At 46.0% G+C, this 16,705-nt stretch overlaps 1 protein-coding gene and 1 long non-coding RNA gene across 3 annotated transcripts in view; one reads left to right on the top strand and one right to left on the bottom strand.

Annotated features, from left to right (window-relative positions):
* The window catches only part of cntn2 (contactin 2), a 96,661-nt gene that overhangs the window by 68,518 nt on the left and 11,438 nt on the right, over positions 1-16,705 (top strand). For both annotated transcript variants that reach the window (XM_080890330.1, XM_080890329.1), the window contains exons 14-16: positions 14,079-14,199; positions 14,964-15,122; positions 15,955-16,104. In XM_080890330.1, the coding sequence (XP_080746456.1) occupies positions 14,079-14,199; positions 14,964-15,122; positions 15,955-16,104 (430 nt within the window). The remainder of the gene's footprint in view (positions 1-14,078; positions 14,200-14,963; positions 15,123-15,954; positions 16,105-16,705) is intronic.
* Positions 236-11,146, bottom strand: LOC308401885. The gene is made up of 2 exons (XR_013972640.1): positions 11,006-11,146; positions 236-3,446 (listed from the first exon to the last, which is right to left on the bottom strand). It is a non-coding gene; the product is annotated as an uncharacterized lncRNA (long non-coding RNA).

Here is a 16,705-nt window from a genome sequence, read left to right as displayed (position 1 = left end):
TATATTGGTGTAAGCCAAAATTGTCCAGACAGCATATAAAATCTCTTGTGGCTGAATTTGATGTGTTGTCCATGTTAAAAGCAGTAGTATATTTGGAGATAAGAGCAGGGTTTCAGCGAGAAAGTTAGAAAAAGCAGTTAAAAAGTCAGAGTTGATTTTAGGTGGACTGAACTGTGTTGAAAACAAGCAGTTCTTTGAATCTTTGGGCTGAAGGAAGGACAATACTCGGTGTATATATGCTCAATCAACAATCATTTATTTCGGTACAATTCACAATAAGAGCATTACAACGTCCGGACGGGAGAGATGCCTGCAGAGGTTCGACAGCATGTCTCAAAATGGTGGCAACTTTCACAGACTTTTATAGCTAATCCCAGCCCCCCTTTCTGTCATAAAAGCTGCATCTTCACATGTTTTTCTAATTCTTAGTGAGCCTGGCTCCTGACCTTGCCTCCCTGTCTTTCTGTGTGAAACTGGAAGGGGGGTAAAGAATGTGTTTTATCTCTTCTGTTCAGACACCTAGTCTCCCTCTTATGGCCTTCTTCACATGATTCAGCAGTAAAACATTCTCAAGAAAACAGTGTCAGACATTCACAGCTGATCAAGGATACAGAGTAATGCACATTTTGTCTAATGAACTACAAATGATTATGTTTCTTTTATTCAAGAGTATAATAGAGACTAAACTACGTATATAACACACCATTAGAACTAAAGGATAATATATGGCCTGCAGCTGTTAAGCTAATTTACTACATTGACTACTGGTCATAAAATGGCATATGTTTGACTACTAGTCTTTAACAACACCCCCTTTGATCTCTTTTCTCAAAGAGATCACTTACAAGACGCATTCCAGGGTCACAAGGTCCACGTCTCTCCATTCCTCAGGATCATCCTTTAACAGAGGCATCATAACCCCCCGGCCCTCCGGCCCTGAGGTTACGGCCCTGTCAATAAGACGAACTACCAGAGCTCTGAGGCATGGGATCAAACAACAACCACATGTGGTTAAGACAGCAGTAAAAACAGACAGTGAGACCAAGATTGACATAACAAATCCCTTCCATTGCCCAAAAACAGAAGTCATCCATTCCTCCAGCGGATTATCGATACCTGAATGTTCATGCATATTATGGGCCAGAGTCCGTAGCCCCTCCAGTGCTCGAGTTACAGAGCCATCCGGAGCTGTATTATTGGGAATAAAAGTACAACACATGTGTCCAAACATTTCACAAACCCCTCCTTTTTCAGCCAGAACCATATCCAGCGCCATCCGGTTCTGCACTGCCATCAGAGAGGTTGGACCTACTTGTTCTGCTAAACCCTGAATTGCATCACGGGTCAAATTTGACAGTCGGAGAACGTTATAGTGGACATAGTTAATTCTATCTACGTTTTTGTTGGGGGTGACGGGAAACAAGGCAGAAAGTACTGGAATGTTTTCAAAGCCGGCTGCTATCTGATCTACTAATTTAAACTCATTTGGAACGCCACGCGGAACACCGATAGAATCTATATATGTGGGCGAATTAACAGTCAAATCAAACGACCAAGATGATCCTTTAGGCCACCCTTGACGCCTGCGCCTAGGTGGTCGTCGCGCATGTCCCTCTACCCTCTCAGAATTATCCTTACCCCCTATTATCAGCAGAGGCGCTCCTAGTCTGACCATGGCACAAACACCAACCGCTTCATTTGGTATTCGCACATGCAGACTCCCACCTCCACAATAATAGTACAAACCGGCTCGAGCCCAAGTACCCACGACCGTGGCGCTCGCACGCGCTGCCTCTCCTCTTCCTGGAAATGTGGCCTCACACCAATCTGCCGGGATCTCTCCAGCGTCATACTCCTGCTCTCCTGGATCATCTGCAGTAAAATTAAAACAAGTATAATTAGCTTTCCTAGGTGTGAACGGTCCGGGAATGGTGTTATTATCTATTGGGGGAAATAAAGCAGATAATGGAGCACATTTTCCTGTATTTACTGCTCTCCGAGTAAGTCGGAGCATGCAATCAAAACCCCAGGGGTCCTCTGGATACAGAGGTGCCGGTTCAATAAATAAACGTGGGCGTGCTGTAGCGCATGCCACACAATCCGACACCTTTTGCTCTTTTGTAGTTTCAATCAGCCAGTCCAACCACAGGTTGCTGTCCACATATCCTGTGGCACGAGACATCAGCTGTCGGGGTTTCCACTTTGTGTAGTCCATTTTTGTTACCTTAGACACGGAAGGTGGGGCTTTGGTTGATGCGGTGTCGCTGCTAGAGAAATTACAGCTCAATGTGGTGTTGTGGCTAGGTAATTTACAGGGTGGATCTTTAAAGTTTATCTTTATGACGCCCCTCGGGTCTTTCCCAAATACATCTACTCCTAACACTAAATAAAACACTTTATCTTCTTTCCTGTACCGCTGCGGTGTAACCTGCCACCCACCAATAGACATTGTAAGTGGATTTTGTGTGTTACTGAAATCACGCTGGATTGCAAACCCCTCCCAACGGCCCCGTGTATCCCATCCTGGGAGGGTGTAACCGGTCACCATGTCCCACTCCTCACACGGGGTGTACCCCGTGGCGGTGGGTTTACCTACAAGACAAGCATTTGTGAATCTTCTGTCATGACATGTCCACACTTCGTACCCGCGCCAACTGGTCTGATCCTTTCCACAGTCTATCACAGAACACAGATCAAAAGTGAAGGCTGTGGTGGATCCTCTAACGTAATCCACCTCTATGCCTCCATAATACTCCAAACAAGGATCTGGTTTCTCACCTACATCACGCTCAGAGCTGGTCGCCTCAGGGTCCGCGAGAGGAAGAGGAGGTGGATGAGTTCTGTAACTGGGCAACTCACACAACAGAAAAACAGTAGTTAGCACACCAATAGTGATCATAGCTAACACTCCCATCAGTTTCCAGTTCTCCAGAAGCTTTATTTTTACATTAGACTTTTCCTCCCCCATTTTAATACTTGCTAATAACTTGTAGACTATAGCTTTAGGCCTATGGCACTTTTTTTTTTTTTTTTTTTAAATTTTAATTTTGCTGTAGCTAATTCTATCTTCTCGTCGGGTGATTCTCGACTTCTTTCTTCAACCTCAGGGGTAGACTACCCTTTGGTCGTTACACAGATCAGGGTATTATTTTTCCCCTTCTATACTAAGATCTGTGTTTTTTGTTGGGGTCACAGCCGTGTCCCCCTTTTTCGCCAAGAGCCTCTCCGATCGCCTAGGCTCCTCCGCCGCTGCACACTGGCTCCAGTGGTACCAGGTGTCGCCTTTGCCCCTCAGCTGGACCGCGTGAGAGGTTCGAGTGGTCACCTCGAAAGGTCCTGTCCACCTTGGCTCGTCCCACTTTCGCTTATACACCTTCAGCCACACCCACTTTGCCTCTGGCGTGGTCACCTCCTTTCCTGTTGGATCTCCCACCTGCGTAGTGAAACTAGAGACAAGAGCTTTTAGTGCTTTAAACTGTTTCACATGTTCAGACACTTTTACTTCCTCTCTCAATTCTCTTACACCTGCTGCAGGGCCTGGAAATTGTCTTCCTGTCAGCAGCTCATATGGAGTGAACCCAGTGCGCTGATTAACGGCGCACCTTACACTCATTAAGGCTATGGGAAGAGCATCAACCCAATTCATGTTAGTCTGTGCACAGATTTTTGCCAATTTGTTTTTAAGATTTTGGTTCATTCTCTCCACTTTTCCCTGAGACTGTGGATGGTAAACTGTACCATATCTATGTTGCAACCCCAACATACATTCCACCTCAGCGAGATCTCGATTTTTAAAGTGAGTGCCATTATCTGATCTTACCTTCTCTGGGAATCCATGCCAAGGGACATAATAATTCACCAGACATTTGATCACTGTTTTGCTATCCTCTCTGCGGGTAGGCCACGCCTCTGGCCAACCAGTCAGTCCATCCACACACACCAACAGATATCTACACCCTCGAACGGCGGTTATCATGTCAGTGTAATCAATCACAATTTCCTGGCCTGGTCTTTCTGGCAAAGGAAACTTACCCATTTCTGGTTTCACGGTGGGCTTCGGATTGTGTTGTCCACAAATCAGGCAGGCTCTCACATGTTCCCTTACCAGGTTTTTCATGTAGGGATGCCACCAATGACACAAATCCCTTTCCATCTGGGCCACGCCCACATGACCTAACCCATGAGCTTCTTTGATTTTCTCCTGGGCCACTCCTGCTGCGAGCACTGGTCGCCCGTCGGGCCCTCTCCACAATCCTTCTGATTGTACAGCCCCTCTTTCCTGCCACACCGCCTTTTCCTCGGGTGAGGCTCCCCCTTGCGCCTTTTCGATGTCCTCTCGCTTTTGGGCTGGCAGGTCTCCCCATTCCATACCCATACTTACCATTTGTTTTCCTTCCTTATAGCCTGCCGCCCGTTTTGCTTCCTCGTCGGCTGCTCTGTTTCCTTTCGCCACCCAAGTGTCAGAGTCGTCATGCCCTTTACACTTTATGATAGCGACCTCCAGAGGCTCTTTCAGAGCGTCCTCCAGCTGTCTCATTTCCTCCTCATGTTTGATTGGTTTATTTGTGGCTGTTCTGAATCCAGCCCTTCTCCATTGCCCCAACTCTACATGTGCTGCTCCGAAAACATATGCTGAGTCAGTATAAATGTTAACTCTTTTTCCTTTCCCTAATCTCAGAGCTTCTATCACTGCAACAAGCTCTGCTCTCTGTGCTGACTGAGGCCCTTCTAATGTTCCTGATTTTTCCACCAGCAGCTGTTCTCCAACTCCTTTCATCACTGCATAGCCTGTTTTCAATCCTTCACTCGGATCTCTAAAACAACATCCATCTGTAAAGTAATCATCTGCGTCACTCACCGGTTCTGCCCTCAAATCAGATCTTACTTTCTCTTCAACCTCTACTATTTGTGTACAGTCATGAGGTGTTCCCCCCCCCATTTGATCTGCCATGTTAATCCCTTCATGTGTGAAGGTCAAGTTTGGAGACTCCAGAATCTTAGTCAGTCTCTGTTGTCTCAATGGGGTCATTGTAAATGCCTGTGAGTTCACATAGGCCACCACACTGTGTGTTGTGAGCACTTTCAGTGGGTGCCCTCTTACAATGTGAGCCACTTTCTGAATTATTTTTGCTACCCCTGCTGCATGTTGTGTGCACATGGGGTGTCTTTTTTCTGTGTTATCCAGGCCAATGCTGATATACATCAGTACTTGTCTCTTTCCCCCTTTTTTCTGAAACAACACACCATTTACTACTCCATTTGTTTCAGAAACATCAACTGAGAAATCAGAGTTATAATCGGGGATTGCCAAATCTGCTGCACGAGACAGGGCCTGCTTTAATTCAATGAACCGCATTTCAGCTTCAGTGGTCCAGTTGAGATTAGCTGTGAGATCTCTCATGCCGTGTTCTCTTACCAAATCCCTGAGAGGTTTGGTTTTGCCCACATAGTCAGGAATGTAGTGTCTGCTGTAACCTGTGAGCCCAAGAAATGACAACATTTCTTTGACTGTACGTGGCTGGGGGTGTGACATAATTGTTTCCCTCTGGGACGCCAACATGCCCACCGTCTGCATCGCCACCACACGACCTAGAAATGTAACTTCAGTTCTGACAAGTTGGAGTTTTTCTCTACTTACTTTAAAGCCTGTTTTAGCCAGCTGGCGAAGCACCGTCAGTGTCGCTTGAAAACAAGCATCAGCTGTTTTAGCGGCAATCAGCAAATCGTCCACATATTGGATCAGTGTGCATCCTTCAGGTAAAACACATGGAGAAAGAGCATTTTTTAGTACCTGATTGAAAATGCCAGGCGAAAGGGCAAAACCCTGCGGCAGCCGTGTGTAACGCAGCTGCTGGCCCCTGTATGTGAATGAAAAAATATCTCTTAAGGATGGATGCAGAGGGAGACAAAAGAAAGCATTTGCCAAATCTATGCATGTGAACCACCGCTGGTCTGGAGATAAATTAGTCAAAGCTGTGTAGGGGTTTGGTACCGGTACTGTTTGTGTCTTAAGGACAGCGTTTATTGCCCTAAGGTCATGTGCCATGCGATACTTGCCCGTGCCTGACTTTTCAACTGGGAGGATCGGAGTGTTCCATGCAGAGGAAGACGACTCCAGCACACCCACCTGCAGGAGCCCTGAAATTGTTTCTGCAATCCCATTATCTGCCTCTGGACTGTGTCTGTATTGTGAACGCCAAATAGGGGTGTCATCCTTTAACTCAAATGTGATGGGTGAACAAAATGTTAAACCCACATCAGTTGGACCTTTAGACCACAGAGTGTCTGGGAGTTCTGTTAAGCCTTTAACAGCTTCCTCGTGATCAGATTTCTCCCTGCCATGTGTGCGCTTTAAAAATTTGTGCTCTAACACACTCTGATCAGTAGCAGTCACAGAAATTCGATATGTTTTACAACTGGGTGAGTATGAGACATCAGTGAGTTGTGTTTGTTGCCAATCTGTGGCCCTTGTGGCTGTTCTCACCATGGGGCCTAAATCTTTTGCTTGATGACCCTCGTGTACTGCCAAAGACACATGGGGAACCGCTTCATCCCCCATTCTATACCAGCTCATTTTCTCTTCAGGGAGTGGAACAAACGCTGCCACTCCAGCTGTACCAACATAAATGTCCTGAGAGTTAAGCTCCCAAGTTGTCTCATCTAAACACTCGTTAAACAATTCCTCAAAGCACTCAGTGCGCTCGCGATCATAAAACAAGGTCACGTGGTAGGGGTCACGCAAGGGAGAGTAAACAGACATGGACATTATCCAGGGACGCCAGAGTTGGTATTGTGCCAGAATTCCATCTGATGTGGTCAGTCGCGCCCAGTAAATCTGCGCTGTACGTTCACAATCCTCAGATAACAGCCACTGTCCTCTCATTCCTGATTGCAAACAGGACAGCTGTGTGCCATCTCTCAAAGTCACTGTCAATCCATCAGCTCCACACATGATAGTAGCTCCAAGCTTAATGAGCAGGTCCCTGCCCAACAGATTAACTGGAACTTGTGATGAAATCATGTATGAATGTGTTAAGGACTGACGTCCTAACTCCGTCTTTAGAGGGACAGTCACTGGCAAAGTCATGGTTACCCCAGAGAAGCCGATAACACTGATTTTTGTGTCTGTGAGTGGGATGTCGTCAGGAGCCGTACGAATGGTGGAATACGTTGCTCCTGTGTCCACTAAAAAGGGCAGGTTACGTCCATGAACCCTTAGTGGCAACAGGGGGTCTGCCCCTCCCCCTATTTCCAGGCCTCTCTGTGGGGTGTGTCAGTATTGTCCCTGCTGCCCGTATTCCACTGAATACTGGCCTGGAGGAGCCATCTGTGAGTTGGGGGCCGACCATTGTCCACGCCCCCTTCTGGCTGAACGTGGCATGTTGTTGCTGAACGGCTGAGGTGGTTCTGGGCACTCTCGAAACCAATGTCCAGTCTGACCACAGTTGAAGCACACAGTCCCTGGCACATATAAACCTCCTCTTGGCGCACCCCTTTGTCTGCCCATGCCGCCGCCTCCTCCCCGTTGACCACCACGTGAGCCCCAATTTCCTCTACCGACCCCACGGCCACCCCAATTTGTGCCTCGCGCGGGTCCCGGTGTGTCTACTGGCAATGCATTAGGATCAACATCAGTCCCCATTTGTTGGAAACCTTGAGCTACCATTACTTTTGCTATTTTTTCCTCCTTTTTCTTCTCCTGTGCTTTTAGCCTCGCTTCACCCAGCTGTAATTTCAACAATTGCTCTTTCATGTTATCTGCATCCTCATTCTTAGCCATAACCTCATCATGAGCTGTCTGCAGGCGATGCACCAGATGTTTCTCCCACACATGAGACTCTGCTCCCTCCATGTCGGGATTATCAGTCATGGCCACTCTGACCTTTTCGGGCACACCTTTTAACACAGCGTCTCTAAACCACAATTGTTGCATCCCCTCTCTACCAGGATGCTGGCCAGTGTTAAGGGCCCATGTGGCTTTAGCCTGTTCTATGTACTCCCTTGGAGTTTGATCAGGCTTCCACAACAACTTCAAAATTTTAGCAGCATTTGGAGTGGGATATTTTTCACGTAATGCATGAGATATTTCATTCACAACACGGCAAAACGGGATGCTATCAGCCATCAATGCTGTACCTGCTATTTTTTCTATGTCATCCAGTGCTGTGCCTTTAACACATCTGGCCACCACAGCTCTGAAATCACCTATGGCCAGTTGAACACCTGTTGTTGCTCTATCAAATTCTCTCAACCACCCTGCACCTCCGTCTGTAATAGGAGGTAATAACTCAATCAATGCAGTTACATCTCCCACCCCGTATGGCTTGTATTTCATGTGACCCCCAGCGGTCACCACCAGGGGAAATGATCCCGGCAGAGACAAAGTGTCCCTGTCATCCTGGCTCCGACGTGTCATGGGGTGTGGTTTGTTTGGAAGTTTAGGTTTAACTACTCTGCCTCTTCCTGCTTTTTCTCTAGCTGCTCTATTGTAAAAGGCCTCTTCTAGCTCCGGCACTGCATCTAATTTCTGCTTTTCCCAGACACTTACTGGTGTATTATCATCCAGTGTGCCTGATAACCAGCCCTCGTATGCGTCCCCATCGGGCCCGCACACCTCACCTTTCTCAACCTGTGGTGCAACAACTACTCCACTACATGTCTCATCCTCAGAAATTTGATGACGCTGCTCTAGAGTTATTATAGCTGTTTCAAGCAGCCGCACAGCCCGCTCTTCTTCAGACTCTGCCTGCTGGGGAGACTGTTTCATGGGCGGTGACTGCACTCCGCCACAAGCTCCCTCTTCATTAACAAAAGTGGAGCTTTGTTTTATTGTTTCACCCCTCGGGGGTGGAGTAGGTCGTTTGGGCTCTTTAGATATATCACAATCTACATAGCCTCCTGTCACTTCTAAAACTTGGCCATTTTCACTAGAGAGACTGCCCTGCTCCACCCTCAGCACAGGGTAGAGGGGGGCGGGGGCCTGATAGGGAGGGGGAAAGCCAGTGAGCGATGACTTCACCGGAGAAGCCGGCAGCATCAGCTTCTCAGGCTCCTCCCTTCTCTCCCTCATCCAGTGCTCCACCCCCTGGCATGTCACAGCCCACCTTGTTACACGGGCTTTCTCCTCCTGAATTTCCTGCAACTTTTTCCCGAGTTTCCGCCTGCTCCAAAAAGCAGCCTCCTCTAACTGTGTACTAATGTCCTGTTCTTCTTCCTGGCGCTTCTGTGCTATTCCCAGAAGTAATTTTGCCAACGAACTTCTTGATTCTCCTCTCACTCCTTCCTTATCACACAACTTTTTTACTTTGGCTGCCACAGCTGCAGCCTTTGATTTTTTCTCACCCACGCTGCCAGGTCGCATGACCCTCAGCGCCCGCAACAACTCCTTCACCTGCTCATCAACAGTTTTCCACTCACCCTGCATTTCTCCTCTTTCTATGTCAGATTTAGGACCCGACATATTCACACCACCACACGCTTCTCGCCCTTTCACTCCCTCTTTTTTTTTTATTTTTAATACTTTAAATGTTTACACCACAGAGTAATACACCCAATTATGCCCGTCTATCTCTATGTGGCTCCGAATTCCCTCTTTATTCTAATTTCACACTCGTCAGGGGACAGGCACACAACAATTTCAACCACTGAAACGAGTAATTCAACCTTTTTATATTTCTTTACTAAATCTAGACTCAACGTTTGTTCGCAAAATGTGTCTTGTTCTAGTCCGGAAATAAATGTGAACCCGTGATTACACGGTCGTTCCAGTGTTATTTCCGTGGCTATGCGGGGGCCCTCACCTCCCCAAGTCACCACCTCAGCACCCGGACAACGCCGGTCCTGGCCACGCGTCCACGGACAGGAGGGTCGCTACTCCATAGGCAAAGTTCCACAGGTACACTAGGCATCAACCTTTGATCCTAAAATGTGTGTTTGCTCTAATGTCCTCCTAATCAAACACATTAACCGTCACTGTCACTGTGTTCACGCTTCACACTCCACACAAAACACACTCAAAGCGCGCCTCACTCACACTCTCACTCAGTGCGCGCTTCACCCACAAGACAGCACCCAGAGCGCGCCTCGCAGCTTCACACACACTCTCTCACCCAGAGCGCGCTTTGACACTCACACACAACACTTTTCCTCAGCGGGAATTTTACACAGAAACCTCTGAGCTCAACTATTAGATCTTCTGAAAGCACACTGCACCATAGACCAAAATACCCTTTTCTCTGCGATTATGACCGCCACCACGGGGCAAAGTCGCATCATAAAAGTGATGCTTGCATCCCCGAAGTTATACCTGACATCATAAACCAGGTGTTGCTCTGTACTTAAATTTTTACTTTGTATTATGACCGCAGCCCTTTATACTCGACTGACGCCACAAACCACCGTCAAAACCTCTATCAAATGTACTAAAACTAGCACCAACCACTACTGCACTTCACGGCCGCACCACCGGAACACGCCGTATCATAAACCAAACCTACGGACGTGTTTCGCTCTCGCGTTGCCAGCGTCCAACTGCACCGTGAAGCCAGTATCTGCTTGTCCTTAAATCAACTTCTATTTCATAGCCGGCAAAAGCCAGGACGTCACTGACACCATAAACAAAATAAACAAACCTCGACTTCAATGTACTGAACTAATGGCCGCGTCTTCAGAAGAAATTCTAACGTATTATTGCTACAGAAGCCAGTATTAGACAAAATTAAATGTGGAAGGTAAAGTGGCTGCACTCTAGTCCAACGTAGTATGTTATTAGTATCTCGGTAGAGGCAGATTACTGCAATCTAGACCAACGTAGTATGTTATTAGTATCTCGGTAGAAGCAGTTTATTTAACACACTGGAATTCAGCCTCAACTTATGTTGTTAGTATCTTGCGCCAAAAACCAGACACCGACAAATTTACTGTGAAAATACATGTGACTCAGCGAACAGATTAATTTGGAAAGCCCAATATGCACATTTGGTATAATACAACAGGTTGTGCTTACCTTTTTGTTGTTAGACCGGTCTTCCGTTCGCCTTGCCCCACGATCTCACCAAAGGCCAAATCTGCACCTCCTCAGCACACCAAAGATCCGGGTCACACGGCACCAAGTTGTTGAAAACAAGCAGTTCTTTGAATCTTTGGGCTGAAGGAAGGACAATACTCGGTGTATATATGCTCAATCAACAATCATTTATTTCGGTACAATTCACAATAAGAGCATTACAACGTCCGGACGGGAGAGATGCCTGCAGAGGTTCGACAGCATGTCTCAAAATGGTGGCAACTTTCACAGACTTTTATAGCTAATCCCAGCCCCCCTTTCTGTCATAAAAGCTGCATCTTCACATGTTTTTCTAATTCTTAGTGAGCCTGGCTCCTGACCTTGCCTCCCTGTCTTTCTGTGTGAAACTGGAAGGGGGGTAAAGAATGTGTTTTATCTCTTCTGTTCAGACACCTAGTCTCCCTCTTATGGCCTTCTTCACATGATTCAGCAGTAAAACATTCTCAAGAAAACAGTGTCAGACATTCACAGCTGATCAAGGATACAGAGTAATGCACATTTTGTCTAATGAACTACAAATGATTATGTTTCTTTTATTCAAGAGTATAATAGAGACTAAACTACGTATATAACACACCATTAGAACTAAAGGATAATATATGGCCTGCAGCTGTTAAGCTAATTTACTACATTGACTACTGGTCATAAAATGGCATATGTTTGACTACTAGTCTTTAACAACAACTGCTATAGGCGATCTAGTTACTTCATTAATGAATATAACGGTGGCATAACTCACAGGTATATGCTTTTAAATGAGATTAATGTCTATTTCACGTCCCTGCTCCTTACATTTAACTGTTTCATGAAAGTTGATGTAATAAGATGTTGCTATAAAGGTCTAGCTCAGGGGTCGACAACCTGCGGCTCCGGAGCCGCGGCTCTTTAGTCCTTACACTGCGGCTCCACGTGGTTTGGGAAAATAAATTAGAAGTATTTAGCTGAAGTGTATTTTATTTATGTTCTTTTATAACTTGTAGTTCTAAATTGAAAGATTATTGTGATATTAAAATATAAAAATAAAATTATATTCTATTATTATCGCTCAAAATAAGTGTCACATCAGCTCCACCGTGAACTGTGTTAAAACAAACACGCTCACGCCTCACAGACGACAGCTTACAGTCCTGTAAAGATAAAGTGACTTCGTACAGCCCCGACCTGCAGACGCTGTGCGCAGAGGTTCAGGAGCAGACGTCCCGTTGTAAACATATCACGGCAGACCCGACGATGTTTCCATGAACGCGCTTTTCAGCATCTCTTTATTGACCACTGTTCACACACGGTTGCTGTGCGCACACAGCCGGCTGTAGCTTTGCAGCTCACAGCCCGACACACACCAACACAACAGCACAGACGTTAAGGCGGCGAGGCATGATTGCGGGTGCCACTCAGGTGTGTCGCCTCCCCTGCAGCGGTGCAGCAGACCACGCCCCGCCACACACATTAACCAGGTAAAATACATATTTAGGCAGAATTCTGCAAATATCTATTTTTCATTGTTTATATCTTTTTATATATATATATATATATATATATATCTTTTTTAAAAGTCAGGTCAAGGCTCCAAAAGCCCAAAGGCGATATAAGGGCGGCTCACAGCAGTTTTTGTTTGCTGGATCATTTTAGTTCAGCTTTCCTTTTGTTATATTTCTTTAAGAGTTCAAAATGTGTTAGTTACATAAATAAAATGTAATTTTCTCTGTAGCACTTCATGGATGTCATAAGCAGCACACCTTAGTTGTTCACACAAAGCATAAAGGTAAAAAACAGTATATACAGTGTTATCTTCATCTTAGATGTCACAAAGTATTTGTGGCTCCCAGAGTTTTCTTTTGCGTGGAAACCGGCTCCAAACGGCTCTTTGGGTCTTAAAGGTCGTGACCCCTGAACTAGCTTAAAACTGGCTGCAGTGTCTTGGCTAGCTATTGTCAGGGCTAAGGATAGGCTGCATACCTAGCTGTTCTTTAGCATGTTTAAGTTCCAGTTTCATTGAAGCTTTTGAATGCACATGACCTGAGCACTGAAGAAATAGCATCTTTTCCTCATAATAAACATGTTCTTTGTATTAAACCTCCAGTACCGATATCACTTATCCAGTCGCTTTCCCTCAGCTTTCACTCTGGTTCTTGGTCTGTGCAGATGCTTGCAAAGAACTGAAGTTGTGTTATCAGCATATGCAGTTGTTTCGGCCCTGGATGCTTTTCCACGTTTTTTATCTCGTCTTTGCACAATAAAAATAAATGTCCATGTCCACGCTCTGGACTCACTGTTTTTCTCCTCTGACACCTGAAATGAAATCAGCTGATCAGAGTGAGAGCAAGAACTGACAAGTGGGAATTGGAGTACTGGGAACCAGTTTTCTTCAAGAATCCGATTCCCCAAATATACTCAGAATGACCGAACTCCACTTAGACTCATGACATTTGTTTTCTTTCTCTGTGTGTGTGTGTGTGTGTGTGTGTGTGTGTGTGTGTGTGTGTGTGTGTGTGTGTGTGTGTGTCTGTGTGTGTGTGTCTGTCTCTGTGTGTGTGTGTGTGTGTGTCTGTGTGTGTGTGTGTGTGTGTCTGTGTGTGTGTGTGTGTCTGTGTGTGTGTGTCTGTCTCTGTGTGTGTGTGTGTGTGTCTGTGTGTGTGTGTGTGTGTGTCTGTGTGTCTGTCTCTGTGTGTGTGTGTGTGTCTGTGTGTGTGTGTGTGTGTGTGTGTGTGTGTGTGTCTGTGTCTGTGTGTCTGTGTCTGTGTGTGTGTCTGTGTGTGTGTGTGTGTCTGTGTGTGTGTGTGTGTGTGTCTGTGTGTGTGTGTGTCTGTCTCTGTGTGTGTCTGTGTGTGTGTGTGTGTGTGTGTGTCTGTCTCTGTGTGTGTGTGTGTCTGTGTGTGTGTCTGTCTCTGTCTGTGTCTGTGTGTGTGTGTGTGTGTGTGTGTGTGTGTGTGTCTGTCTCTGTGTGTGTCTGTCTCTGTGTGTGTCTGTGTGTGTGTGTGTGTGTGTGTGTGTCTGTGTGTGTGTGTCCTTTCAGAAGGAAAACACTGGTGACCTGTTGATTGTGAGGGCTCAGCTGAGCCAGGCGGGGACGTACGTGTGCACAGCTCAGACCGTGGTGGACAGCGCCGCAGCCTCAGCTAAGCTGGTGGTTCGAGGTGAAACAGCTGTCCTCTGATGTCATACTCTCACTACTCTGCATTTACATAATAAGGCCTGTTTTGGTTTTGCTATATAAAACCCTGTGAGGTGACTGTTGTTGTGATTTGTATAAATAAAGATGAATTGAACTGAACATAGATTATAATGCTTGTGAGCATGAGTTTTAGATCACACTCAGAACACTGCCAAGCATTACCTGTGAGGGTCCCGTCTATGGACTCGTGTGATGTTTAAGCTAACACTGCATGGGAAGACAGCTTCAGGGCAAAGAGACCCATATGATAGCTTTCTGTTTTAATGAAAGCAAATGTAATTAAACTCACATAGTAGTTTTTAAAAAAGATGAAACTGTAGTTGTCACACTCATGTTTTTCAAAGACAGCACTTTATTCTATGCACTAAAGCCGCCTGTGTTTATTAAAGGCAACTCAAAGGTTTGGAAAGCTGCTGGACAAGAATAATCACAGAACAATGATAAGATGGGCAGTCACACTAAAGCAAGAAGATAATAGGAGGTGGATTTGCAAAGGAGAAAAGGAATCACAGGTTTTACTGGGGAGTAGCTCAACCTATACAGCTGTAATAAGTCTGGAGTTAGCATAGCGCCTCCTGGTGTTAAAGTAAGGATTTGGCATCTACGTAGCAGTAGGCAGACATCTGACATTGTGTGACGTGTGTTATGGTAAACCAACCTTTACTGCTTTACTCTGTCGATGTGGAGATTGTGTCATATGTTTAAACTTGTCTCTGGTTTGAACAGGACCCCCAGGACCTCCTGGAGGTTTGTTGGTGAAGAACGTGGCTGAGACATCAGTGGAACTCAGGTGGAGCCGTGGTTACGATAACCACAGTCCTATCGGCAAATACGTCATCATGGGCCGCTCTCCTCTGTCGTCTGAGTGGAGGAAGATGAGGACAGGTGTGTGTGTCTTTAACCATACACCTGAACAAAAGGAGTATTCTTGTTGTGCTTCTAGTAATAACAAAACCACAGTAATAACACAACCAACAATACAATGATAACAAGAATGCAGCAAAAGGATTTCATTCTCACGGAGTTTTTATCGATTGTTCTGAGATGTCAGGCTGATGTTGGTGTTCTCAGCTTTTTCATCACATCCCTGCTCAGAGACTCAGTCAGTCAGTAGCACACACTCCAGCCTCTCCAACATTGTTATAAATAACTCTGTTTTCTCTTCTGTATTTGTCATTTATCAGGTCTTGTAGATAACACACTGAGATGTTTGTCAGGACAGTTTTTACTGGAACTAAAAACTGTTGGAATTAAATGTATACAGCCCTGAATCACATGCGTACAGTCACATACAGACACTTTATATTTGAAGGTAAAGACCCAGAGAAAAACCCCAACAAACAGATGAGCCCCTGTTAGCAAGCCCTCCGTGACAACAGCGAGGAAACCTGCAGCAGAGCTGAGGGCAGACTCACACTGTGAAACAGGGAATAATGCTGACGATGAAACTCAGACGGACGTACAGGACGAGTGAAGATGGTGGCGATTCAAACATGTTGCTGTCCGTCTGCATGTCAGACTTCTTTAACACGCTTCTGATGGAAGCGCATACATGAAACCTGTACAGCATTAGTATCAGTATACTCACACACTCATCGGGTCGGGTTGTTATTAAAGTGAACTGGGTGTGTCTGTGTTCATACATTAGCACAGTGTTGGTCAGTAAAACTTTCCTATCAGTGTTTTTGATTGAAATAAACGTGTCACTGTGCACCAGATCCAGTGAACATTGAAGGAAACGCAGAGTCAGCTCGTGTGACAGGATTGATTCCCTGGACGGATTATGAATTCCAGGTTATCGCCAGCAACATCTTGGGCAGTGGAGAGCCTAGCATGCCTTCCCACATCGTTCGGACACTGCAAGCAGGTAAGTTGCACATTTGAGGTAGTTTGGACAGCTGTTCATGAACCAGATGTTTACATCAGAACCAGCTGGTTCGGAGCTGCCTTAGTTCTTTCTGGCACAGGTTCACCATGGTTCCTCTGGCCCGTACTGATATCGTAGCATCTTGCAGTTGATTTGTCAGCTCCTGTCACATCCCAGAGGACCTCTGACGGACTGAGATCTGGTGTTACATCATTTGTGTGAAATGAACGCACCCCACGTACTTTTCCTTTCCGTCACTCTGACGTCGGGGCAGTCAGCGTTTCAGTCTCCACTCCACACTCTGCGGTCCACTCCAGCCCCAACGTCACTGAAAAAAGGGAGAATCTGATTACTGAGTGGCAGCAGCTGCCCTGGCACCACCCCTCCACTGCAGCGGAGCCAGAGACACCCGCCCCCCCCCAACCCAAGACAGAGAGCTAAATTCAAAGACAACCTGGAATTGAAAAAATGACGTGGAAAGCCAAAATGCCATCTAACTCAAAATGATAGTAGTTTATATGGCTTCCATGTGCTGTGTGTATGCTAATCCGGACATATTCCAAATGCCTGATGGTGTCCTGATCATCTGCTCCCAGGTCTG

Source organism: Rhamphochromis sp. 'chilingali' (assembly GCF_963969265.1).
Source record: "Rhamphochromis sp. 'chilingali' genome assembly, chromosome: 9".
NCBI classification, from domain to species: domain Eukaryota; kingdom Metazoa; phylum Chordata; class Actinopteri; order Cichliformes; family Cichlidae; genus Rhamphochromis; species Rhamphochromis sp. 'chilingali'.
Note: the sequence above shows the minus strand (reverse complement) of the source record. Positions and strands in the feature narration are given on the sequence as shown.